The sequence below is a fragment of the Haplochromis burtoni genome, unplaced genomic scaffold, assembly GCF_018398535.1.
Source record: "Haplochromis burtoni strain Fernald_Lab_line unplaced genomic scaffold, NCSU_Asbu1 Contig_110, whole genome shotgun sequence".
In the NCBI taxonomy this organism is placed as follows: Eukaryota; Metazoa; Chordata; class Actinopteri; order Cichliformes; family Cichlidae; genus Haplochromis; species Haplochromis burtoni.
Window position 1 is genome coordinate 688,568 of NW_024582471.1, and position 26,395 is coordinate 714,962.

The window sequence follows — 26,395 nt, forward strand, 5'->3', positions numbered from 1 at the left end:
CACTGTGCGGTGCCTACTGGAGCATTGCAGTGAATATGAAAGAAAGAAAAATATGGGATGAGAAGTCTTCTAGTTTGAAAATACAAGAAATCAATCAAAAGGTTATTAATGATAGCTTTTTTCATTTCCTGTTTTGACCTGTGTATGCATGAGACAAACATAACATCAATTTCTCGTCATGTCACAGTGCTATTTAGATCCTTGATAGTTTGTTTTTAATGTTTTCACCTCTCACAACCCAAAATCACTTTTGGATTAACTCAATTTCGGGTGTAAGAAAGATAGAAATTGTTTCTTTTTTCCCCCTCTGTGCATATTCTACAAATCCTCTGGCTAGATGACAGCAAATCAAAGGAAAACCAAGGAAAAATACTGCAGCAGGATGGATTTCAGGTGGTCTGCGGATAAATATGACGATATTTTCACGCTAAGGTGGGTTCAGTTTCCCTCTGAGAATCCATCCTTGTGTCCTGAATGGTAAACCAAGGTTGTTAAGACATATCTTACAGTAACTGATCCTGTTAAACTTGAACTTTTTTTTTTTCACAGAGACTGAACTTCATTGCTACCCTGCCAGCCAGTCTGTGAAGGTTTTCTTGTTTTTTTCCATCACAATACAATATAAAAAGATGTTTAAGTAACATGACGAATGTTTTATCCATTTGTCAAGGCTCGGGGACATTGTTTTTAACAAACATCAGGAAGGGAAATCAAATAAAAAAAACTGGCGTGAAAAGAGAAAAAGCATGTGTGAACGCGGAGCGGTTGTTTTATAAGCTTCAGGGGAGAAAAAGTCACATCTTTCAGCAATTCACAGTCACCACAAAAGCCACTCCACACCCTGCTGCTTTTGAAATTACTGGCCCAGACTTACAGATCTGAGATTACCAAATGTTCTGCCCTATTTGATGAAGCCCTAGAAGAGATTTAACCTCAAAAGGCAGGACATCAGTTAGGCTTGGGGCTTGAGAGGTTAAACAACTCAGTTCAGTCCAGGATTGTCTCCAGTCAGCTCACAGCCACAATGGGCTCCACTGAGAGGATGTCGGTCCTCCCTGTGAGCGCCTGCCGGGCAGTGAAAAGCACATGTGCATCTTTCAGGTTGTGGGACTGACTTGAAGAAGGGTGACTCTGCTGTGAGGAAGCTTGGACCGGGTGTGACCAAACGTTCCTTGGCCTCGAGGAGTCCTGGTTGTCGGGCCAGGCAGTTCTGTGACATGGAGCGTGAGGTACTGCAGGGCGAAGCTCCGGGTCCAAGCCGACCACTGCCCGTCGTCTCTTCCTGCACCTGTCAACGAGGAGCTGGAGCTCCTGACGGAAAGTGGGGTTCAGACAGCAGTAGATGAAAGGGTTGTAGCAGGTGGAGCTCATAGCTAGCCAGTGAAAGCAGAAGTAAAGGGCATTAGAAGAATGGATGGCCTGGCTGGACAGCAGCACCACATAGCAGTTGAGGGGAAACCAGCAAACGGCAAACACTCCGACCACCAGAAGCAGCATCGCCAGTGTTCTCCGGCGCTTCCTTCTCTGCGTGGCATGCTGAGCTGTTGTGGTGTCACCGATGGCATTGTGGCGCCACAGTCTACGGGCCACTATGGTGTAGGAGGCAGTGATGATGAGGAGGGGCAGCAAGTAAAGCAATATGAAGGTCAACAGGTCAATGTACTGCCAATAGACATCTGACGGCTCTGGGAAGTCTGGGACACACAGGCTTCGCTCTTTCTCCTTACTGTCAGGAGAAAGACAGAAGACAGAAAATACTACAGTACTGTGCAGAAATCTTTATATTTTGTCAGGAAAAATGGGAAATAAGTAAAATGATTTATCAACATGTGCAAACATAAATGGAAATACAAATTATATATGGCAAAAAAAACCCTGAAGCTGTAATATTCTAACCAGCTTCTAAGTCAATGATTGACTGTACGACCACCTTTCATTAACCCAGCCTGAACTCTCTGGGCAAGGTTTTTCTCATTTCAATAAGTAGTCTTCAGGAATAGTTCTCCGGGCTTCTTGAAGGACATTCAAAACACCTCTTTGGATGTTGGCTGTTCTGTCACCATGATCCCAGCCTGCTTCAATAATGTGGATGCCTGGGCGCCGGAGAGGCCAATCCATGACTTACAGTGTTTTTCTATAAGTCATCAATTTGAACCCAAAATTTCTGATTGGATTTCTTGATTTTCAGTGCAGGTCTGGTGTAATGTGGCATGCCAAATCACCCTTATCCTTTCAGCAAGAATGGCTTCTTGACAGCCACCCTTCCATTTTCTCATGAGGTTTTAATAAACTTCAGTGAAACTGAAAGGGACACATGCATCTCTCAGGTCATGAACAGTAAAGCAGCAGGTCTTTGTTGGAGATTTTCCTATTTTTAAGGACTTGACACTCATCTGCTGTAGATGGGTTTTTTTAGGCCTGCCACTTTTTTTTTAAACTCTCATCCAGTTTCCACATCTTTTTAAGGACACACCATGAATCACATTACTAGTTCAAAAATAGTAGTTTATGTCTATCAAATATTATTATTTTTGCCATTTTTAACAAATTCAATTAAAGAAAATAAAACACATGATGCACTTTTGTGACAGGGTGCTGGTTAAAATAAAATAAAGTTCCTAAAATTACAATTGAAAATTGGTTCTTTGTTCTTAATGTCTCTCATGTATAGATACACTTCTGGGTCATCTGTTGAGTAAGGTTCCTTTATATGTTTGAATGATACATAGTACCGTGTTAAGTAACAAGTACAAACATTCCTCTGAAAATGGTCAGGTACAAGGACTGGACTGAAAATGAGTGAAAAATCAGCCGGAGTCAGAACCAGACACGGAGAAGCTGCATTCAGCTTTTATGCTCCTTATATCTGGAACAAACTCCCAGAAAGCCTCAGATCAGCTGAAACACTCAGTTTATTTAAATCCAGGTTGAAGAATCACCTGTTCTCAGCTGCATTTGAACAAAAATAATAATAATAATAATATTTTTTTTATTTGTTTTTGTTATTTAATGTCTCTGTAAAGCACTTTGAATCACCTTGCTGTTGAATTGTGCTATATAAATAAACTTGCCTTGCCAATATCCAAATTAAATTTACAAGAAAGTCTGACTGGTGGTGCAGCTCGAGCCTTTACCCAGTACTGTATATTAATAATCATTGGCTATTGTTATTTCATAGAGAAGTATGAATTAAAAAAACAACAACATTTGTCTCTGATCCACTGAGTTTATTAGTTCATAGTTATTTTAAAGTTATTTTAGCTCTTCATTTTTCATTGTTATCTGATGGGTTTTTTTAAAACCAAAGAGTTATTCATCATATTGTGTATGACTTTTTAATTTTATACTAAAATTATGGATAAACATTCATCAGAGCAGGAAATATAGGATACAAGTGCATATATTAGTAATACTTAAGCCACTTCCTCCCCTTTAATCAGACATGAGTGCATGGGGAAGGGACCTCTGAAAAATATCTGCAAACATTTCTTTGGTTTTATCCACATTAATTTGGAGGAAAAACTGGTCACACCAGTTAATGAATTCATTAAGAACTCAGCCATGATCTTGCTTCACACCCCACAGAAGGCTCACAACCACAAAGTCTTTGGTGTATTTAAGGGCAAATCTTCATCTGTGTTTGCTCTGATTCTCACTAGTATGTAAGTCAAAGCCCAGTGGAATTTGATGCTCTTTGTTAAAAAACAACCACACTGTGTGTAAAATGCATATAAAAATTTGATAAGAGCCTAAAACTGGGTGAAAAGGGAAAGTGCACAGATGAATACATTTTCACAGAGTAAAATACTAAGAGATAAAAAAGAAATTCTTTGTATACGATTAATTTCTGCTTGCACACAATTTGAATTCTGAACTCTGGGAACGTGTGACTTGTTCTCAATTAGCTAATCAGTCTCCTTTGTAGATATAACTCCTGTGTAGCTCTTCCAATTTGCCAGACTGCTTTTGTGCTACCAAGTTGAGCATTCCAGTTTTCATTTTGCTTCTTTGACTTTGTTGTGTCGACTTTTGGCCACTGTTTTCGCCTACTTTCTGTAACTCTTGTGACTAAGTTCGTTCTTTTTAAATCAGGCCAATATTTCTTTTTCGGATTTTTTCCCTTTAAATCTGACACAGAGCAAACCTGTTCCACATCCATCAGTACATAAAGTAGAGAACCTCCATCTCCATAGCTAACCTCACTGAATTGTGCCTCTACATAATGACTGTGAATCATTTTACCTGTATGTAAAGGTCAGGAGTTTTTGGTAGATTGCATGTGGGAGGGAGAAGCAGCTGGCCATTATCCAGATGACGGCGACCCAAACACCACCTTGTGTAGGAGACATACGAGGCCTCAAAGGATGCAAAATCACCTGAGAATCACCACACACAGATCAAAGTCAGTGCAAATGCATACACTTCAGATCAATATCAATCACCAGTCTGTGCCCGGGGAAGTAGAAAGAAAGATTAGAGTATGTTTTTTTACAAGCGTGGCTCCAACTAGTCGAAAACAGCGTAGTATTGCAGTATAGCCAACTGCTGTTTCTCAGCCTCTGGCTGTTTTTGTTTGTGCCATACTACAAGCCAACTACAGTGTGGAACGGAAGATAATAAAATGTCACAAGAGGAAGGTCTTGGTGTGTATTTAGTGATGAGCAGATGTGTGAGTGAGGAGGCAAAATGTCCCTGATACACAGATTAGTCAGGAGAGCAAGTGAAAAGGGAAGGAAACAAAAGCTTTTTGTTCACTTCAGTTCAATAAGATTAAAAATACTGGCCAGATACTGTGCCTTCTCCACAACAAAAAGCATGACATAACTGTTGAAATACACTTTTTTTCCCTCCTTGAATTAAAGTTTTATTTTGGTCAAGTTAGGCAGTCACGCTGCCTCTTGGTCAAAAAGTCCTTGCAAAGTGTACAGAGATGGTTTGGCTCATTAAGCTGCTGCAAACACAAATACAATCCCACTCAAAATAAGGATCTCATCCTTCTTGCTTTATCTTGGGACCCATATTATGGAGATTCAATGTGTTTCATAAAGACATGCCAGCTGGGAGCAAATCTCTAATTTTGGCTCATCAAACTAAAGTTGTTCGTGTTTCTCGGACCGAGCAGTTATAATTGTCCTGTTCTCCCCCGGTGCTGGTTTCTGTGCAGCAATTCAACAATGAAGGCCTGATTTGTACAATCGCCTCTGAACACCATACGTTTGGATGTGCCTGCTAATTAAACTCTGGGAAGTATTTATGTGCGCTCTACTCTGTGGTGATTGGCAATTTCTGAGCCTGGTAGCTCTGATGAAGTCATTCTCTGCAGCAGAGGTAATTGTTGGTATTCGTATCTCTAATATGACTCCCTTCTATTTGATGTTTTTCTGGACCACACCCAAAGAAACTTTCATAACTGACTTTTTCCACACTCGCCGACTGTTACATCTGTGCATATTTTAAAGGCTCTTTTTAACTACTGTGGTTAAGCAGAGCTTAAATGTGCTGTATACCCAGGAGTTATGGCATAACTAATGGATCCTCTGCACCACTTACTGGACATACAACTGAACACGTTCTCTAATATATGCTTCAGCTCCACTGCCACTAGGATACATAGAGAAAATCTTTACCATCTCACACAATAATGCCTGTATTCATTTTAGACCCAAGCTCTTCATTTTGTCATATTTAAATTTCGGTTTGTTTAATCGCTTTTTCAAAAAATGATCTTTTACCCAATTACACCATCCTTCCCCTTATCCAATTCAGTTGAAGCCTTTCCCCGCTGTCATAGGGTGAGATGAGAGGTACACCAATCTGCCAGGGCTAACACAGAGACATGCAACCATTCACACTCACATTCACGCCTACGGCCAATTTAGAATTGCTAATTAAGCTAAACCCCACTCTCCAGTTTCTCCAGCTCCAACTGTGTAAGCAGCAAGTGCACAGTACCATGCAAACTGGATTTGAACCTAAGACCTTGCTGTGAGGCAAAAAGGTCTTCTTACTCCCAAACTACATCTTCAGTGTAATTTGTTTACCTTTCTTAGCTTTTTTTACTCTGCGATGCGTTAATATTGTTTTTTTTGCCACAGTAACTTTCTAGATTTTTGGATAAATAAGCCATTTTAGTATCATTAATGTGGACTGAGACCTTCTGAAACAGTGTTCAAACACCTTCAGTTTTTGACTAATAAAATCTTACAGGCAGTTTAATACAATAAAATATGCCATCAGTCAGTTCACTTTTCATCTACTGCTGCCTGCTAGTCCTTCCGGAGGATTTATCAGTGAAAGTAAAGTCATCCCATGGTGCCACTTGCAGACTCTGCAAGCATCCTTATTTTCTTGTCATCACTCTCGTGCATACAGATGTCAATAAAGTTGCAGTATTTGTACTTCCCCTAATTTCCTTCGGGATTAATAAAGTATTCTGATTCTGATTCTTCAGCATTTAGCGAGTACCACTGAAGGGGTGTGAGTAAAGACTTATGTAATGAATTCAAACGTGCGTGGGACAGTAAGTACAGGTCTTACTGGCTATTGTGCAGCATTGTGGTAACAATGACACAGACAGACTGTGGTTATTTAAAGATGAGGTCATGAGTAGCAGTAGAGACATACGAGGTAGAAAAAAGTTTAAAACTATATTTTGGGCAAAGTCTGCATTTAATATTACGGTATATTTTTTTAAATCAGGTTTTACTGGGTAGTCTGCACATGTGTTTCCATTTTCTTTTGACTACTGATATTAAAGTTAATTTAGATAATGTCTCAAAATAGCTTCCTGAATAAGTGCCTATTTCATCATGGCTAATGAGTGCCAGGACAAATTCTACCTTTGCACTAATTTTATTAGTGCTTGAAAAGATGGCAACTTCTTAAGGTTCACCAAGGCATTTCACCTTTCATCCATGAGCCAGAGCGATAACTGTTGTGAGGATTATCCCCCCATCTTATTAATGCAGGGGACAGACTCAAAACACAGTCTTAGCTCACAGTTTTAAAAGGTTTATTGGACAAATCACTAAGCTGTTCTGATTCTCTTAAGAATCTTTTGTCTTTAGAGTGAAGGTAAGATAAATAAGTTTTACTTCAGATTTTTGAGATGTGAATTGTGGATGGTCTGATGGAACAGCAAGCAGGCACCCAGAGAGGCAAGGCGAGCAGCGTGGAGCATGGCTATGAGTGTGGCTGGGGTCTTGAGTGAAACTTGGAGGGGATGCAGGTAAGTAAGAAATCAGGTTCACGGAGTTAACTCCAAAAAGGCAGAGGGAGAAATGAAATTAATAAATGTAAATAACTCGGATGGAAAGCAAACATGGATAGCCTAATTACCACCATGGGAGGTGTAACGATCTGACGAAGATCTGCCATACTTTCAGCCATTAAATACTCTGGATGATGAGGAGACTCAGAACAAGGAATCAGAGAGAGGGCCACGCCTGATGACCCATGGAAGCATTTTCCCACCACTTCGCCTGTGTGGAGAAAGAAAACTAAAAAATCAAGTGAGAGGAAAAGGAAGACAAACATAAAAACCCTGAGTCTTCCCAGACAATGACACTCTCTGGAGGTGGTCCATCACACGAGCCGAGGTTTTACTGTCACTAGGGCCAAAGTGTACAGCCTCATTAGGAAACTTGCCTCATTCGACAATCATTTTCGCTACCGAGGTCACCCGAGGTAGATGTGAGTAAGGGTTGAAATGCCTGGAAACAGATCTCAAAACTGCACTGTAGGTGTCAGAAGTCACCAACTCTGTTCAACTATGATCATTCACAGAGGTCATAGATTGCCACCTTGGTCCAAAATTTGAGCACTGACATCCTTGAAAGAGTATTCTTTCTCCTTTAAACTGAAGAAGCCTCTTGGATGAGAGGAGAAATGTCTATATGGACATAAAGAGGTCCAGTCTTTTTAAGCACTGACTTAATAGCACCTATGACAGTTTAAGTAACATACAACATGATGCAACTGACTAAACCCACAAAATGCAGTAAACCTTAGAACCAGTAGCAGCACAGGTCAGTCAGTGGAAAACTCATTTACCAGAGTTCACAATATAAAAATATTATGTCACTTATTTCCAAGTGAGTCATTTCCCCCTCTCCACTGAAAAACCGGAACTTCACACACCTGCCACGTCTCACTGCTGGTTATATGCCACTGTATGCCAGCAGTACCACTGAACTCACTTGTTAACTGAAAGTAAATACAAGTCACAGTCTCATAAAACTGGTTGAGACATTGTCACATGGTGGCTATTTTAGGCAATCCAAAAACATTCTGCGTTGTTTAAAGAGAACCTGTTACATCGAACTCCATATGTTTATTCTCACGCTGTACTGCAGTAGCGCTGCATGATTCACAGGTCAAAATGATCTTTATGTCATACTGGGCCTTCATTCAGCTGCCCTCCATCTAAGTCAGCAATCTCCTGATTATCCAAATATCAGAAATAGAAACAGCATTTGAACAGCAGGCGTATAGGGCACATAGCTTTCAAGTCTTTAGTGCTGCTCTACCATGTGGGTACTAAATTAAAAAGTCTGAATAACCCTTGAACTAACAGGCATACACAAACTTATGACTGCACAGCTCCTATCTTTCCACAGCTGGGAGCAAAGTTGGTGACAAAGAGAATGGCATATAAATTAATGATTGAAATATTGCAATTAGAATGAGAAAACACTGTTGAGATGTAGAAATACTATTTAAATGCATTTAAAGCAAAAACAAGAACCACAAGAAGCTGTTGAAATCTCCCAATTCTTTGAATCTTTGGGCTGAAGGAAGGACAATACTCGGTGTATAAATGCTCAATCAACAATCATTTATTTCCATACAATTCAACACTTAAGAGCATAAGAACCATCATGATGGGGAGACATGCCTGAAGAGGGTCACAGCAAGTCTCAAAATGGTGACGGGTTGCTCAGCTTTTTATAGTCTCTAGTGGCCCCCACCTAGTCGTAAAAGCCTAAATATTCACATTCTTTCTCTTTTACGGCGCCTAAGTTATGACCTCGGCTCCCTGTCTTTCTGCTCTTCTGAAAGGTGGGGGTGTGGAATGTGGTCTGTCTCTTCTATTATCGGCACAAGGTCCTCTGCACACAACATTCTCTTCATGATTCAGCAGTATGAAATGTCAAGACACAGTGTAAAACATTCAACAGTGTCTAGTAATACAGGTCAATCCAATAGATCTAATGATTTTCACACTCTTTTAAGTCAGAAGTATACTGCAAACTAAGACTACATACTGATCACACACTCTATGTTAAAGGGTATAATATGATCTACAGCAGTATCATACTTCAACTACTTTGATTACATATATAAGGTAACATATGATAACAGAATAATATCACAAAGCTTGTGGCTTTGTTAATTAAGAATATTAGAGGGTAATATTTAGACTCCCTCAGCTTCATCAGTGAGATATATAGAGTCACGATTCAGAGAAAAAAATATACTTACCAGCAGCATATGTCACATTTTTTTAATCAGAGCTGTTTTTAATAATGTGCCCTAAAGTTATTAAGATGCTGTTTATACTTTTCATGATGTAGAGCAGGGGTGTCATACTCAAATACACAGTGGGCCAAAATTCAAAACTGGAACAAATTTGCGGGCTAACGTTAATATTTATTGAAATATATTTATTCCTCCAGATATAAGAATGAATCTTTTCTTATGGACTCAAACACGTTTTGCTGAAAAACTGAATATGGAACAAGCAAAGCTTAAAACTAAACAATATATATATTAGCTGTATAATACCAGTAGGCCAGCTCTAATAGTAATTTGGTATGGCGGGCCAGAGTTTGACACCTATGATGTAGAGGGTCAATATACATGTCCAGTGATTGTTATGGAAGCTTAACGGGATTTCAGGTGGTAAAAGTCCACAAAGGAAATGCATATAAACAGATAACTCCAAGTTTTAGCACTGTGATGAGTCACTGCATCGTAAGCAGGTCTGTTGGCCCTGTATACACACTTTTAGGGGTCCATTAGCGGAGCTGATCAGGTTTTCAGGTATGCAAGTGTGATCCTTGAATGACTCAGTGACCACAGATGTTAGAACTGTTGGTTTGAAGCCATTAATGCAGGGTCACATGTATGTTAATGGATTCTTTGAGGCAGTAAGCTGCAGAGCACAGAGATAGAGAGAAGCTGAATATGTTAAATAACTCATGAGCCAGTTCAGCAGCACAGTCTGATCTGCTGCTTTGTTTTTAGACAGTAGTCCAAAAGTGGCCCTTGCTGTCACCTTCCTGGGTCTGTTGACCCAGCGTTTTGAGTTTTAGTTTATTTGGATGATATGTTTGAGTTCTTTAGGGTAGCTAAGTTGTTTATTAGTTTCCCTTTGTGTCTTCTACCGCTGTATTTAAGTTTCCCTCTCCCTTTGCCCTTTGTGTTTCATGCTGCGTGTCTTATCTTGTCAAGGTTATATTGTCTTGTCTGCGTCACATGTTTCCTGTTATATTTTGAAGGTCTGTGTCCTATGTCAGTGTAGTCAGCTTTGCTTCCTTTGTCTCGTTATGTCAGACCAGTGCTAGCTCTTTCCCCATGTGTTTCCACTTCCCCAAATCACCCTTGTGTGTATTTAGTCTCTGTGTTTCTGTTCATTCTTTGTCAGGTCGTCTGTTGTTCACCCCAAGGTTGCCATGCCATGCCATGTCATGTTTCCAAGTTTCATGTCTAGGTTTTTCCTTGTTGTTTATTTAATTCTCCCAGTTTAGGTTGATGTTAGTTTACTTCAGTTTGCCTTGCCTTTTCTTTGTACCTTTTACCAGCCTTGTTAAACGGCTCGCTTTTTGTTAATACTCAAGCTTTGGTCCAAGTTCCTTCGTGTCTGCATTTTGGGTCCACTCTTCACAATTAATACAGTCTGCCACCACCAGACTGTGACACCTTGCTGTCTCTTCATGCCTAAAAATAAGAGACAGAGTGGAGACAGAGAGGCTAACACTGCTCTTAGACATACTCCAGTCACAGTCTTGTCCTTTGCAGGTTTTTTTTAGTTGTCTTAGAATTGGCCCAAAGCGTAAGGAAAAACGCTTTAACCATTTAAGGCTATGACACTTCTACTGGCTGTAATTGACAGGTACACACACTTCTGTGATTTCACAGAATGCTTGATGTCTCTGCCATCAAATTCTAACAGGCCTCTATTATGATACCTACCAATAAATCACATGTTTCCCTGAAAAGAACAGGTAAAGTGGATAGTGTGTTTTCATCTCTCGCCTCTGCCAAGTCTTTCTTTATTCACATTCATGTGTTCCAAATGTACAGAAAATGCATCTTGGAGGTAATCTTTCACATTACCAAAATCCGAAAAAAGTGGAATATAAACTCAAATAATATAAACACCAACCAGCATTTAATTTGTTAAATTTTTTCCACATAGGTTGACAGGATTACAGTAATGCTGATTTGCACTCTGATAAAAGCACATTTGTGTAGTGGGAAACCCTGCAGAGATAGCAGAAATAAGATTACAGTGACTAACTTTAAATAATTATTGGAGACACCTGCAAAATAGTCTGTGAACTTGTCAACTTATTTATATGTACAGGATTGGTGCTGTACAAACAAAACTGCTATTGCCTACTAGCACTACTATTGACAAGTCAAGCATAGAGTGAGTCTGGCAGATGCCAAGGCAAAAACTAGATCCAGGTTCAGCAGGTTCAGACTTCCCTCTCACTGGCTACCTCCAAGGCATTTCCAAGCCAGCCGAGAGATGTACGCTCTTCAGCATATCCTCGGTGTGCCCCAGGGCTTCCTTGCAGCATAACATGATTAAAACAACTCAAATAGGAGGCACCTTGGAGGCGTCCTTGTCAGATGCCCAAACCACCTTAACTGACTCCTTTCAATGTGGGGGAATAGAGGCTCCACTCTGACTTATTCACAAATGCCAAGCTCCTCGGCCTATATTTTACCATTTCAGTTTGTCAATCTTGTGCTCATCTCTCTCTTCACTCATGAACAAAACCTCAAATGGTCCACCTGGGATACCATGACCTCAGAATTTGAGATGCTAACTCTCATCCCATTTGATTCACCTACAGCTTGCAAACCTCCCGAGTGTGACCTGGAGTTTGCTGCTTAATGAAGCCAACAAAACCACACCCCCAACAGGATACCAAGAGTGACACGGTCAGATGCCTTCTCCTTGAAGTGGCAGTGACGAGTGTGAAAAGTGACTCTACATTTACATTTGACTCAGTAAGTAGGATCACACCATTTTGAGACTGAACAACCTCAATGATAATATCTTATACCTCTAGCAAGTTTTTGCTGTACATGAAAGTGTGGATATGATCAAAGCACCCCTCAACATCTCCACAGATAAGCTGTGCAGTATTACTGACAGAAACAGGCACAATATTGGAAGGAATCTGGAAAAGCCTGTTAGATGACGGGGGAAGCGGGCTCTTCCTCTTGCAGTCTGCCATGACAACAACTTCCTCGCTCCTTTGTAGCTGTTTACTTTCAGGTACATCTCGTCTTCTTTGTTTAGTCCCAGCTTGCTTCCCACAAACAGCTCATCTCCTCACGCTACATTGCACCACCAATTCTATCAGTCGCATGTCTTGTAGACTGTGGATTAGCTCATGACCAACAAGGAGAGCAGATCCTGGACAAGTCCCCAAGGATCTGTACCAGAACCAAACGTAAGGTCTGCGAACAGGTTACATTTTGCCCCGAAAAGAACAAGTAAGGTATATAGTGTGCTTTCCTTTTTTGGCTTCTGCCAAAGTCTGAAGACAAAAGCTAGTACCACACTAAACTGTCGTACTCAGGAGGTGGTGCCCCCTTGTGGTGTAACTTGGGATATCACTCCATGAAGGATCTGTGAGTACAAGAAAATAATTATTAGAATATAATGTGTTAAATTTGCTTAGATGAGAGGGTCCAGCAATAGATCAGAGGAATAGGGAAGGATTTGTTTGTGTGTTTTAGTTTGGTTTAGCTTTTGTATGTTGTCAAAAGGAATTTGGTGTAGCTTGGGTAAGGAGATTACTTTTATGACCATCAGGAAGTCACGTACACAGAGACACACACACAAACACAGAGTGCTTTGACTGTTACACTCACACACCCACATGCACACACACACGGGTACGCACACACACAGGCACTCACGTGCTGGTGCATACACACACAAACACAGAGTTTGCAGTACACCATGAGGGTTTTATGATGGGTCGCTTCTATAAAGCTGACTGTAACAAACAAAGGAGTGGAAGATTTGCAGAGGGACACCGGCCTTGCACATCGCCCCTTCTAGAAGATGCATGCTTAACTGAAGATGAATAAAGGTTTTGTGAAAATGACTACTGAGTCCGGTGCTGTCTCTGGATGCCTCGAGGAATAAAAAAAAGAACCGGGGTGAAACTGATTTCGTAACAGATCTATCACTGAATCCAGGAGTTAGGACCCTTATTTAACAAAATTACAAATGAAAAACATTTAAAGCATAAAAAATAAGTAAAGCGCACAATGTGACCACATGTTACTTGGAGTTCTAAAATTCACCAGCATTGACAGCACACTGAGAGATGCACACTGTAGCTGTGTCCCACCCCCATATTTAATATTCATTCTAATCAGGTTTTGAATGTTTGGTGTGTTCACCCTGGAAAATGAAAAAAATAAAAAACTAAAAATGTCCTTAGCACACAACCACACCGACACCCTAAGTACTCTTTTAGTTTAACTTTTTAAGATGGCTTTGATGGACACTAGGCTCCCATAATGCACTACATAAAGGAAATTAGATGTCTGATGTTTGAAAAGCTCCAGTAATAAACATTGCAGCCATTGCCCATTTTTACAGGGAGTGACATTTTAAATCCTATCTGACAGTGAAAGCAGACATTTTTATTTCGTTCTTCTTTTTAAAAAAAAAACAAAAAACAATAAGAAACCTGTTGGTTGTGCCTCAGGACACACACTCAGCAAATTGTTTTTGTTTGCATTCATTTCGCATTCATGGAAACGAACTGTCACATTTGTTGGTGAGAGTGAGCACAAGTTTGTAAGTAATGGATTTCCACAGGAAGCAGAAAAAGCAGGGGCCATCACCATGCCAACTAAGACAGCAGAGCTTTTTATTTTTAAAAAACAACAACTGTTTTTTAATCCAAACCATGATCTTTTAACTAATAAGTTGTTTTTATTGCTTAACCCTTTAAAGCAGCGGTCCCCATAATTGTCAGAAAATTTTAATATTTTGAATCATCTGAGAAATTTCCATGAATGACTTTTCATTTGTATTGTATTTGCTACATCTGGATTTTTAAAAAAATAAAATAAAATCCTTTAAAAATGTATTACGCAATTTATTTTGGTTTTTCAGGAGGGGGAAAAAAAAAATCACACTGATGATGAATTCTCAAAAACTCACGAAAAAAAACTGTATGTATCAAATATGGTACACTAAGTGTTAAGGAGTTAAATCAAACAAGTCAACAAAAAACAGTATGTCTTTTGTTAATTTACTATTTAATAAAAATATAGGTAAAATCTAATCATGAATCTTGAACTACTGACCTCAGATTTAATTAGATGGGTACTTATTAGTCTAGTCAGCATCATGGCTGAACTTCACTGTACTTCTTAATGAAAGCAAATATGTAACCCCTGCAGCAGTTCTGTCAGGGTTCTGTGTGCGGGCAGCGTAGATGAGGACCCAAACGCAGGACCCGGAGACTGAATTGTAACTGAAAACTTCAGCTTTATTGCTGGCGAAGAAACAAAACATGAACTGAAACAATGAACCCGTCGAACAGAGGCACAATCTAAGGGTACGACACGACAGAGAGCAAAGGCAAACACAGGGCTTATATACACAGGGAGTAATCAGGGAATGGAAAACAGGAGGGAGACACAGCTGGGAGCGATTAGGGCTAATGAGACAAATGGAGCGAACCTAGACACACTGACATAAGACATAATCCCTCAAAATAAAACAAGAAATAATTCACAAAGACGCCGACTACGAAACACGGACTTTACACGGGCAGAGCTAAACCTAAACCAGAATAAGCTGGAACATACTAAATATCAACAATATCAAGAAAATAACCAAAAATACAAAATCAAACCAAAACATGAGAACTCAAAATGCTGGATCCAAATGACTCAGAACCGTGACAAGTTTCTTATCATTTGACCACTGGGCTTTTTAGGCTGGGGTTTGTCCAATATAGCTTGACATGCATTTCCTGAAAGTGACTCGTGACAAGCCTTTGAATGCCGGGTGCCGCTCCACACCAGTTCTGGAAAGAGTGTGGCGCAGACACTGTTTCAGGCCATCTCCTGAGTCGGCATCCCGAAAGAGATACTGACTAACCAGGGCACACCGTTCATGTCTCACACAGTAAAAGAAATCAACATGTAGCCAAGTACAGGACAGGGTAGGGGAAGTTAAAGTAAGATGGAGAGAATGGGCCAATAGCTAGATTCGGATAAAGTGAGTTGCGTGGAGAAGAATGACTGGAGCCACAGGTAAAGTTGCTATGAATTGTATTAAACTATTTAGAAACAATTTAACAGCATTTCATAAACAGAAATGAAAACATAAAATAAAATACAGTGACAGCAATAATAATAACAATCAGAATCCTATCTGAGCTCAGATATGTCAGTCTTGCCGGAGTTAATAGTCAGTGTTCAGTCAAGTCAAATCCAATAGGTCAAAAGTCTGTGATTGGTGCAATTTCGTCCTACCGCACTGTTGCAATTGTTCATGAGAGAAGAGCAACCTGCCCTTCTGGGCCAACTTGGAATGGCTGCGGTTCGGTTCAAAGGGAAAGGCTCGCCATCTTCCTCGTCAGGAAGAAATCCAGGTCTCACGATCCCATAAAAGACCTAGCCAGCACACTTCTAATGTTCAACTCTCAGAGAGGATCTTGTCCACTTCATCCGCTCCCGTGCAGATCTCGATGGTTTCAAAGTCCAAAATGTTCACAACAAATCAGGTCCGTTTCTTCAAGGTCCATGCAGATCTCCGGTATGGATATTTGCTCAATTTATCAAGTTAATAGTTATTTTCCAGCAACAAGCTTGGCGTTGAAAATCAGCGATGGTCTCGTGCACCTCCGTCTCTCTCTGTGTCTGAGCACATGTGACGGTACAGAGCAGGGGAAGGCGGGGCTTGTTCCTTCCTAACCAGTAGGGGTGTTAAATATACTCTTTGGGGTTTTATTCTTATATTTATATTATTTATCTTTTACTATTGATTTACTTTAGCTCAACTCACTGATTAACAGAGTAATGATAAATCCCAATTAACAATAACATGTTGTAGTGCATTACTGACTCGTATAAACTCACTGGGTTACAAACAGTTGCTGGGAATTAAATCTATTTGGACTACCCTGAGACTGACAGGCTGGTGGAGCGGCTGAATAAGACGTTAAAATCCATGATTCGTAAGTTCAAGAAAGAGATTCAATATAAGTCCTGGACCTGAGAGCAAAGCTGCACACGTTGGGAAGGTTATCACAAGAAAATATTTGTTCCAGGCCCAGGAATGTCAGCAGCACCTGTACAATAGAGGGGCTAAACTCACACAAATTTCACCGGGAGAAAAAGTGCTTGTATTTCTCCCTTCTTCTAGCTCAAAGTTGCTCGCCAAGTGGCAAGGACCCTTCGTGGTCACACAGCTAGTGGGGGACGTTGACTGTGAAGTCGTACGGTGAGATAGGGAGGAGTCACACAAATATATATCACCTCAACCTCCTTAAAGTATGTAGTGAGCCTGAAACTACTTCTTCAGTGAGCCTGGTTAAGGACGGTATGCTCACGGCCCAACAGGTTAAGCAGGTTCTCTAGAGAAGCAGTTTCAGGCTTTCTCTATGTTTTAAGGAGGTTGAGGTGATATATCTGTGTGATTTGGGGCCGAAGGTGCCAAATTCCACCATTCCTGCCTCCCTCCATTGTGATGATCATTTCGTACAGGCCCAGAGAGTGGATGTTTCTGCATTACAACAGCGGTTTCCAGATGTGTTCTCCCCCTTGCCTTCTCTGTACAAATCACATAGAGCACCATTTTTAAAAGCAAACCCTGGTGTGACGGTGCGTTCACGGCACAACAGGTTACCTGAGCACAAAAGACAAATTGTGCAAAAGGAATTGGCTGAAATGCTAAAGCTAGGAGTAATAGAAGAGACACACAGTGCTTGGTGTAGCCCCATAGTTCTTGTGGTGAAGAAAGATGGGCCTATATGGTTCTGTGTTGACACTGCAAGGTGAACGAAGTGTCACAGTTTGATGCTTATCCCATGCCCCGGGTCAACGAGCTCCTGGACCGGTTAGGCACTGCTCGTTTTTTCACAACGCTGGATTTAACCAAGGCAGATTCTCTTATCTAACGGTCCAAGGAAAAAACGGCCTTCTCCACTCTGTATGGTTTGTACCAGTTCGACACACTTCCGTTTGCCTTGCTCAGAGGTCCTGCCACCTTCCAGCGCCTCATGGACAGGGTGCTGTGTCCACAGGCTACATATGCTGCTGCCTACCTGGATGACGTTATCATCCACAGTGACACCTGGGCGGAGCATATGAAGCGGTGGCTGCCGTCCTGGAGTTCCTGAGGCAGGCGGGGCTCACGGCCAAACCAAACAAGTGTGCAGTGGGACGGAGGGAGGTACAGTATCTGGGGTACCACTTGGGGAGCGAGCAGGTGCGTCCGTCATTATTCTACGGTGCTGGCCTTCCAGCTCTGTTTGGATCACTCCCCACTGCAATGGCTCCATTACATAAAGGATGCTAATGCCTGGATCACACAGTGGCATCTGGCTCACCAGCCTTTTAAGTTCAAAGTGGTCCATAGGCCAGGGGCAGAGGTGGTCATTTCCGCTCTCGCTGGAGGGGGAGAATAGGCTAGGCCGGATCGGTCCGCAGCCTAAGTCAGGAAGTGGGGGTGTGGTTGGTGGCTCGGCTGCAGGGGAGGAGTGGAGCAGTGGGTTCAGGGTATGGTGTCTGTCCAGGACCTTTTTTTCCACAAGAAGCTCATAGTTTCTTTGAGTATTTCATAACGGTGAAAGGAGTAGTGGAGGGACATCGCAAGTGATTAAGCTAAGAAAACCTTTTTACTTCAGTCTCTCAGCAGACACCAACTTTCTGTTCATATCTGTATGCTCACAGAGTTTTTCTAAGTTTTACTTTGCTTCAAAGTTATAATTAATATTTTCACATTTTGTAAGATGAAAAAATATTACATTTTTAAATCAAATGTCTGTATGCTACTAATGAAACCGCACCACAAAAAATAACTGGGCAGTAAAATCTCTGGTGAGCCTCAGGCTAAAATCCTGGCATGAGAACTGCAGACTATTTTGTTGGATGAGGTTGATGTTCTGTCCTCTGTTCAGATATGGGTTTGAAAAGATGAGGGAGAAAAGCTGTAATAATAAGCAAACCAAATTCGATTGTATCCTGTACGGACTCTTGGTTCCTCTGGCACAAAGCACTAGGATTTAGTCTTTTTTTCTGCAGTTTTCACTTAATAAGCTTTGCCTGGGGTGCTACATACTTCTTTTTTTCCTGTTTGTATTTGCACCGCCAATAGGAGTGATAGCTAAATGCGACAGAGGAGGACATGGCAGGACCTGTGTGTTTGCTGTGTGTCATGGGTTTGCGTTTCTGACAGAAAAATTCGAAAAGTTAAGCCCAGTTGTTTCCTGCTGTCACAAGCCTGACATATGTAAAATTATGGTTATTGCACTAACTTTGAGGCACTGACAGAGCAGTGGAGCTGATAATACACAAAATCAGTGTGATATGACCATATTTAGTCTATTCCAGTAGTCATTGGGCAAGAGACATGTACATACTGGACGAGTCACCAATCTTTTGCAGGAAAGACAGACAGCCATTCACACCTATAGTCAGCCAAACCCATGCGTGTCTCTGAACTGTGGCAGGAAGCTAAAGTACCAACCCACAGTGTAAACTCCACACTGAAAGGTTTCAGACTGGATTTAAACCAAGGAGCTTCTTGTTGTGCTAACCGCTCCACAACAACTAGTCACTTTGTGAATATTCTTCTCTCCTAGATATTCCACAATAACAATCTTTGTTTCCACAAACAAAAAGTGCGGTTATCAGCGTTTGGGAACCACAGAACATCAGGTGTGAATATCAGTAGATTTTTTTTCTTTAGGACACACAAATAATAAACAGCTTTCTCTAATATTTGGCATGTGCAGTTATTTATGAATCCATAATAAAATGATATGACGGTGCAGTTTAAAAATAATCTAGTTGTAATGCCACAACAAGTTGTGAATGGCTTATTCGCGCTCCGCCCTCTCAGATCAGCTGGTTGTTGGTTCCAAACACCTGTTGCCAACAGGTTGCAGAGTGCTCTCTGCTGGACAAACTATGCAACCTTAACACTCATGAGATGGTTAAAAGGTGTTTCTTTCCCGTCTTTACTTTTTTCAGTTTTTATTTGCGTCTGTTATAAATTCAGATACCTACTGAGCAGCTCCTGTAGGTGTAATGTGTAGGTGGCTAAGAACAATGGTAGTTTCTACAATTACAGATAAAAGAACTATAAAAAAGGCCTTGCTTGTTCTGTCTTCTGTATGATAGTTCTTATTGCTTATAAGCAACCCCGATGCTATATTCGTTTAATTTTAAAGACTTCGCACTCATCATCCCTTTTCCTCCTCTTCTCCCACTGATGGCTCCGAATGTTGCAGCAGATCGTTTTTGGTCAATTTTAATCCTAATAAAAACTGCATTAAGAAAAACTTAAGAAAAACTTATTTCTGTCCTCGTGCTGCTGGTGAGAAAGCCACATTTAATTTTAACTTTCAACAGTCCATGTCACTGTTGAATAATCACACCGTGTAAAGCAGTTTATCTAATGCAGGTCAGATGACGTCATTTATTTGACTGATTTCCCAGGTAAGCACCAAGAGGTGGCCAAAGCAACTGGACCTTTGAGAAACTGCATTATTGAAAATTGCGAGTCTTCAGAAGAAAAGATATGAACTCCCCTGCAGCCTGACATTTTCAAAAAGCTCCTCTCTGCATGTCTACTGTGTTACTGTGTTATTTATGACTAATCCAACAGTCTACAAGCGGGGCAGATGTATATAGGTGCCACCTGAGCAAAATTGACCAAGCAATTTAGATGTTTTGTCTTCATTGAGACATTCCTCTAAAACAAGAGGCATGTTTTGCTTTCTTTAAATAAATTGACTAAATTCGCTGCCTTATTGAAATTCAAACAAAACAAACCCCCTCTTAACACCAATGCAGCTATCAACAATGTATGCTCTTCCACAGCAACACCTCACTTTTCTTTCATTTTACTTCTGAAATACATTCTTTTAAATATGTTCTGAATATCAGAGATTTAACAACCTGCATCAAACTAAATAAAATATTGATTTTTCTGCTCATGGCATCTCCACTCCACTCCCCCTTGCCTTTCTACCACAGTCAGTTGCTGAGGAGCTGAGATTCTCATGAATGCTGCTGCGCTGCCTGAGTATATGTCATTTTGCCCTGGATGTTTTACTTTATTTATGCCTTTGAATGCATAGTAGCATTTGGGATATTAAAAGTTTGGATAAAATCTTGTGTTGGGTCAAATACCAACCCAATCAAAAACTTGTGACTTGGAACAACAAAGAAAATAATGTGCATATCTGTAATTCAAATCAACTCTGAATTGCATGATCACACCGACAACACAACATGTAACAATGCTGCGAGCCTTCCCAGACCATAGAAAGTTGAAAAACTTCAAGTCACAAAGGGCAAAGGAACTACTAGTGACACAATGTGGGCAGGGCACAAGATAAACTTTTCCATTTTCCAGGCAAGTGATTGAAACATCCACCAATGAGAGCACAGAATGCTGTTGAAATTTGACCTGGTAGTAAACACATTTGACTCACCTGGGCATTGTAAAGCCTTTGGATCACATCTGTCCATTGGTTGTCCCATTGAGTGGAGGTCAATGGGAAATTAAAATTCAAATGTAAATAAATATACACTTAAGAGTCTTTGATAAACTTCCCATCAGAGAATGACTATTTTTGCAATTTTTGTGGGAAATCATAAAACAGTTTATGTACATGCGTGCAAATTAATTCAGCCTCACTATAAATGTGTTGGAACTGACATTTATGAGAGATGTGAGTTTGCTGGTCCTGAAAGATTTCAGCTCGGATTTAAAAAATAAATATAGAGTTTTTAACAAGATATGGATTGTAGTATATTTAACCACTTAAGTCAGGAAGAGTGAGTGCCTACTTTGTAAAGAGTAGAGTGCTGTGTTTAAGCATTACAGTTTGAATTTGACTGATGCAGAGCGAAAACGCACATCTGACCATTTGCTAGCAATGCTGCAAGTGCAGCAAGGACACACACAAACACACACACACACACACACACACACACACACACACACACACACACACACACACTAATTGCCCTTCATAGATAAACTTTGTCTGCTTCTTTGATTTATTATAGTAAGTAAAATAAAAATAAAATAAATACAAATAAAAATAAAAATAAAGACTGAGACACAAACTGAGCCTCATGGGGTCACAAACTAGTGTACTCTTAGTGTTGATTCCAGAAAAAAAGGAGGGTCTCTTTTCCTTCTGCCTCCCCTTTCCCTCATCCACCTGCGGGCCTCCACCACTTGCTAATGTTACTGAATCTGTGGAAACTCCGCGATAGCCACCACACGAAGTAACGAGTAACGACCCTATCTAAATCCCAGTAACGAGTAACGCGTTCCTGGTTTTGGCATAATAACTAGTTACCATGCTCGTTACCACAATAATAACGTAGTTACTGTGACGCGTTACTTAATAACGCGTTAGTCCCAACACTGGTGCTGACAATATGAAAATGGTGACTTCCCAGCATATAATTTTCTGTCTTTACTATGCTTTATACTCAAATACTTTTCACCAACTGTTGCTGTTTTACCATTGCTTTTGTGCATCATAGAACTCACAGAGACTCTCTGAAGCTCCTAAGTATCCTTAAAATTTGAAAAATTGCACAGATTCATCCCCCCAACTCCCTTATAGACAAACCTGTCGTCGGTCCAGCGCAATGGCGGTGAGCGTGAGGGTGGAGACGTGCAGTGAGCAGTACTGTACAAAGCGACTGATGTGGCACATAGTTCTTCCAAACACCCAGGTGCTGTTCACAAAGCGGACCTAAAGGAGTGCACAAACACAGGGCAGGCCAAAATGAGAAATGTCAACGGTCTCATCAGGTAGACACACTGGGAGGAACGTCAACTTTTAAAACTGCAAAAATGAGAAGTACTCTAAGAGCATGGCTGCTCTTAGAGTACTTCTCTAGAGTACTTCTCATTATGATTATAATGATTAGCAGCCACTAAACAGACATGAGCTAACTATGTTCATACTCCAGTTCCCACAGCAACAATAAGCCTTAACTCTAAGTAACAGCTCTGGAATACTAGTGCACCAATGAGACAAATCAGAATTATTAGTAATTTTCTTGCAGTTCAGTGTAGACCCCTAAAAATAGTGTATGCCATGTGGGGAACATTTTGCTTTGTTATAGATTTTTTTTTCCATTGGAGGCTTTCATAGCATAGCAACCTTTTACACTGCTCTGATTCAGGTGAGGAAATGTCAGCAAAGATGGGAGCAATTTTAGACGCACCTGTAACACAAGATTACAGTTTATAGCCTGCACTGTCAGACATCCCCACTTGAGGTGTGCTCCTGCTTCTTCTAGTGTTTATAATCACAGTTACAGTGACACATGCTGTACAGGTCATGCAGGATACAGCCATCGTGTTAGATTTTTCGGCACATATGATCAAATGTTCTAAATAGCCTAAGTGCACTATTTCAAAAAGTGCTGAAAGAAAATCTGTCGGAAAGAGAGAGAGAGAAGGTGGGGTGAGGGTGTGTGAGGCAGGAGTTGTTTAGTGATCCTTGGGGTAGGTAAGAATGGAGAGTAATATTGAGTTGCCTGGCATGCCACAGAGGGCTCTTTCAAGGTGAAGCTTTTTTCTTTTCTTTTTTTTATCTCCGTAATAACACATGCCAGTCCTCAAACTGGAGCTGCTGCTCCAGCCCCACTAATACACAAACACCAAGCTTTCTCTTTCTCTGTCATTTGCAGTGCCTTGAAAGATTATTTGTCCCATTCGTGATCTCTTTGATAATCTGATCTCAGATTATCAAGTAAATTTTAACATTAGAAAAAGATAATCCGAGTAAATACAAAACACCATTATTAAACAGTGATTTCATTTATTAAGGTAAAGGGGTTTTCCAAACCTGACCAGCCCTGTGTGAAAAAGTCATTGATATCTATCAGTCTGAAATGGGTTACAAATCCATTTCTAGGGGTTTGTCACTTCAGAGAACCATTATCCACAAATGGAGAAAACCTGGAACAGTGCTGAGGTGGCCGGTGCACCAAAATGACTCCAGGAACACATCAAAGACTCATCCAGGAGGTCACAAAAGAACCCAGAAAAACATCTAAAGAACTGTCAGCCTCACCTGTCTCAGTTTAGGTGAGAGGTCATCCATGGGAGAGTTCCAAAGAAAAAAAACAACACTGTTGACCAAAACTAACATAAAGGCTCAAAAATCCTGAAGGAGAATGTCCAGCTATCAGTTTGTGCCCTGAAGCTTAAGTGCACTTGAGTAATGCAGCAAGACAATGATTCAAAACACTCTGGCACACACTTGGAGTGGGCTGGTCAAAGTCTGGAGTTACATCCAATTGAGATACTTTGGTATGACCTTTAACAGGCTGCTCATGCTTGAAAATCCTCCAGTGTGACTGAATTAAAACAATTCTGCAAAGAAGAGTGGGCCAAAATTCCTCCACAGCGATGAGTGAAAGTCTCATTGCCAGTTTTTGCAGATGCTTGACTGCAGTTCTTGCTGCCAAGAGCGGCACAACCAGTTATTAGGTTTAGGGGGCAATTACTTTTCACACATTTTGTGTTTACTCTGGTTATCTGTATATAATATTAATATTATTGTTTGATTATCTGAATTTTTAAGTGTGACAAATATGCGTGACACTTTACTGCTGAACAATATAAGGAGTGGGAAGGGAAAAATACTCCATGTGGTCGGGGTTTCACTATACAAATGTCAAAAACACAAGTCCAAACTGAAAAAAATGCTAAGTAGGTTAGGTTGTTAGAAAAAAAATCCTTTGCATGGAGAGACTCAATTAGCATATATTCAGAAACGCACTCTGTTTCGTGGACTCCAACATGAGGTCGGAGGCTGGAGGTGGTGGGCTGCCCACGTCTGATTAAAGCAGCATTTTTAATAAATAAATTTCATGCATTCAAAGTCTCAAACTCAGTGTCAGCTGTGAGTTTGCAGGCTCGAGGATGATTCAAAGCAGGAGTGACACATTTTCAACCTATTAAATGCTCATTTTTCTAAACAGTTTTCTACCTCACGGGACGGTTTAGCTCCCAGCTAAAAACACTTTCAACTATGAAGCGGTTTTTTAATATTAAGTTGGTAATGGAAACAGGGTGTGATATTTTTTGCTTTAAAGTAACTACCCCACTCACACATGAGATATATAATACAACACAGCCAGCCAAAGAGAGGCATCACGATGACACCACTAGCGCCATCTTTTGGTAGCAGTTTAATACAGAACTTGGAGCAGTGCTCGGAGTGTTGAGCAGGTTCCCCTAATTTGACTTAGTTTAATTATTGCAGGACATAACAAATGTTGTTATTAAAAAAAACATTTATGTGTGAAGATAAGAGCTGCCATACCCATCACACACACATGCACACCTACACGCGCGCGCGCACACACACACAGTGGTCTTACCAGAGTAAAGGGTGTATTGAGGACTGTGATGAAGATATCAGCCACCGCCAGGTTTAGGATAAATAAACTGGTGGCGGACAAGGTGCGCTTGTTTTTGACCACCACGTGACACACCAGGGTGTTCCCGAACAGGGAGATCACGATTATGAGGGAATAGGCTGCCACAAGCAGCGCCTTGATGCCCCTGTCCTGAGACTCTCCGCCGCTGCTGGCCAGAGAGCGCCAGCCCTCCAGCAGACCTTCATCAAAGTCCAGGAGAAACAATCCGGAACTCGCGTTCCCTCTCTGTCCCGAAACGTTCATGAAACGCTCCGCGAAAGAAAGTATCTCCTCTCCCGAAAGTGAAGAGTCGTTAGTTCTGTGTCCCGCTGCTGCCCGGCTCATCCAGAGGACCACGGAGAGCCAAACACACACTGCTGTCATTTTTATTATTATTATTATCAGTGTAATTATCGCATCCCCCTGCCTGTAGTTTTAATGAGAGAATGAGAGGTTTGCAGCTGCTTCTCTGTCATTCGTGTCACTGGAGTAAAGGAGAGAGGCTGAAGCGTGGGCAACAAGTTGTGTGAAGCGACTCAGCAGCAGGAGAGGCTGCTGTTTTTAAAGCTTCAGACTGTCGCGTGTGTGTCTGTGTGTAGCAGAGAGAGAGGGAGGGAGAGAGACTCCTTCCTTCTGTGCTTTTATTGATTCGTTCTTAGTGAGATGTTTACCTGCAGGGTGATGCAGGGTGACGCTGGCTGATTTGCAATTCAAAGGCTGCGTCGGGTCTCCATGCGTGCCAAATTAAACCGCCTGGTGGTTTATAATTGAATTGTTTTGGCAACAGACATTTAAGCTGATGGCCTGTAAACGTTTCGACCATTTAGAGCATTCTGTTAAATACTTGGAAATTCGTAATTTAAACCCCAGTGTGTTCTTAGATGATATTAAAGGACTTTGCTTTTTTTACTTGTATAAGCTCTTTCGAAGATTTTTCAGGTATATGTTGCCAGTCAAGGTCAGTGAAGTCACCAAATATGGTTCCTTGTTTATTTAGGGCAGGGGTGTCCAAACTCCGGCTCGCGGGCAGTCCATTTTTAATTGGCCCGCAAGTAATTTTATAAATAGAATAGAATATGGCCCGCACTTCAACTTTTGCTTGAGTGTATTGCACTTCTTAGTTTTAACACCAGGGGGAGCTGTTGTTGATCAAGGCAGTTGCTCCACCAAAAAGGTCAATCACAGAAGAAATTTACTCCCAAGTTACTAAACATGGCAGAACCAAAGAAGCGAAAGGTAGAAAGTGAGTGCAGAAAATTTCAGACACGGTGGGAGAGTGAATATTTCTTCAAAGAATTCAAGGGGAAGTGTGTCTGTTTGATCTGCACTGAAACTGCGGCAATTATGAAAGAGTATAATGTACGATGTCATATGAAACCAAACAAGAGGCCTATGCATCCTACACTGCACTCAGAAAAATTATGGTTCTTAAATGGTTCTTCAGATGTCTTCATGGTTCTTTAAAGAACCATTTTTA

The 26,395-nt window shown here is 40.9% G+C and overlaps 1 protein-coding gene across 1 annotated transcript; it reads right to left on the bottom strand.

The window, feature by feature from the left end:
* On the bottom strand, nt 1–25,425 carry gpr83 (G protein-coupled receptor 83). Its single transcript, XM_005928241.3, has 4 exons — nt 24,880–25,425; nt 22,107–22,232; nt 4,243–4,376; nt 1–1,726 (listed from the first exon to the last, which is right to left on the bottom strand). The coding sequence occupies exons 1-4, from the start codon at nt 25,300–25,302 to the stop codon at nt 1,009–1,011; spliced, it is 1,401 nt and encodes a 466-aa protein (XP_005928303.1). The 5' UTR covers nt 25,303–25,425; the 3' UTR covers nt 1–1,008.
* Between the last annotated feature and the right edge of the window lie 970 nt (nt 25,426–26,395).

What these genes read in the sequence shown, in the direction of transcription:
- gpr83 (XM_005928241.3), bottom strand. Translation starts at nt 25,302, where the DNA reads ATGACAGCAGTGTGTGTTTGGCTCTCCGTGGTCCTCTGGATGAGCCGG. An exon ending in TCAATACACCCTTTACTCTG is followed by an intron (nt 22,233 to 24,879) that starts GTAAGACCACTG and finishes GCACTCCTTTAG; the next exon opens with GTCCGCTTTGTGAACAGCAC. An exon ending in CTCCTGACCTTTACATACAG is followed by an intron (nt 1,727 to 4,242) that starts GTAAAATGATTC and finishes TTCTCCTGACAG; the next exon opens with TAAGGAGAAAGAGCGAAGCC.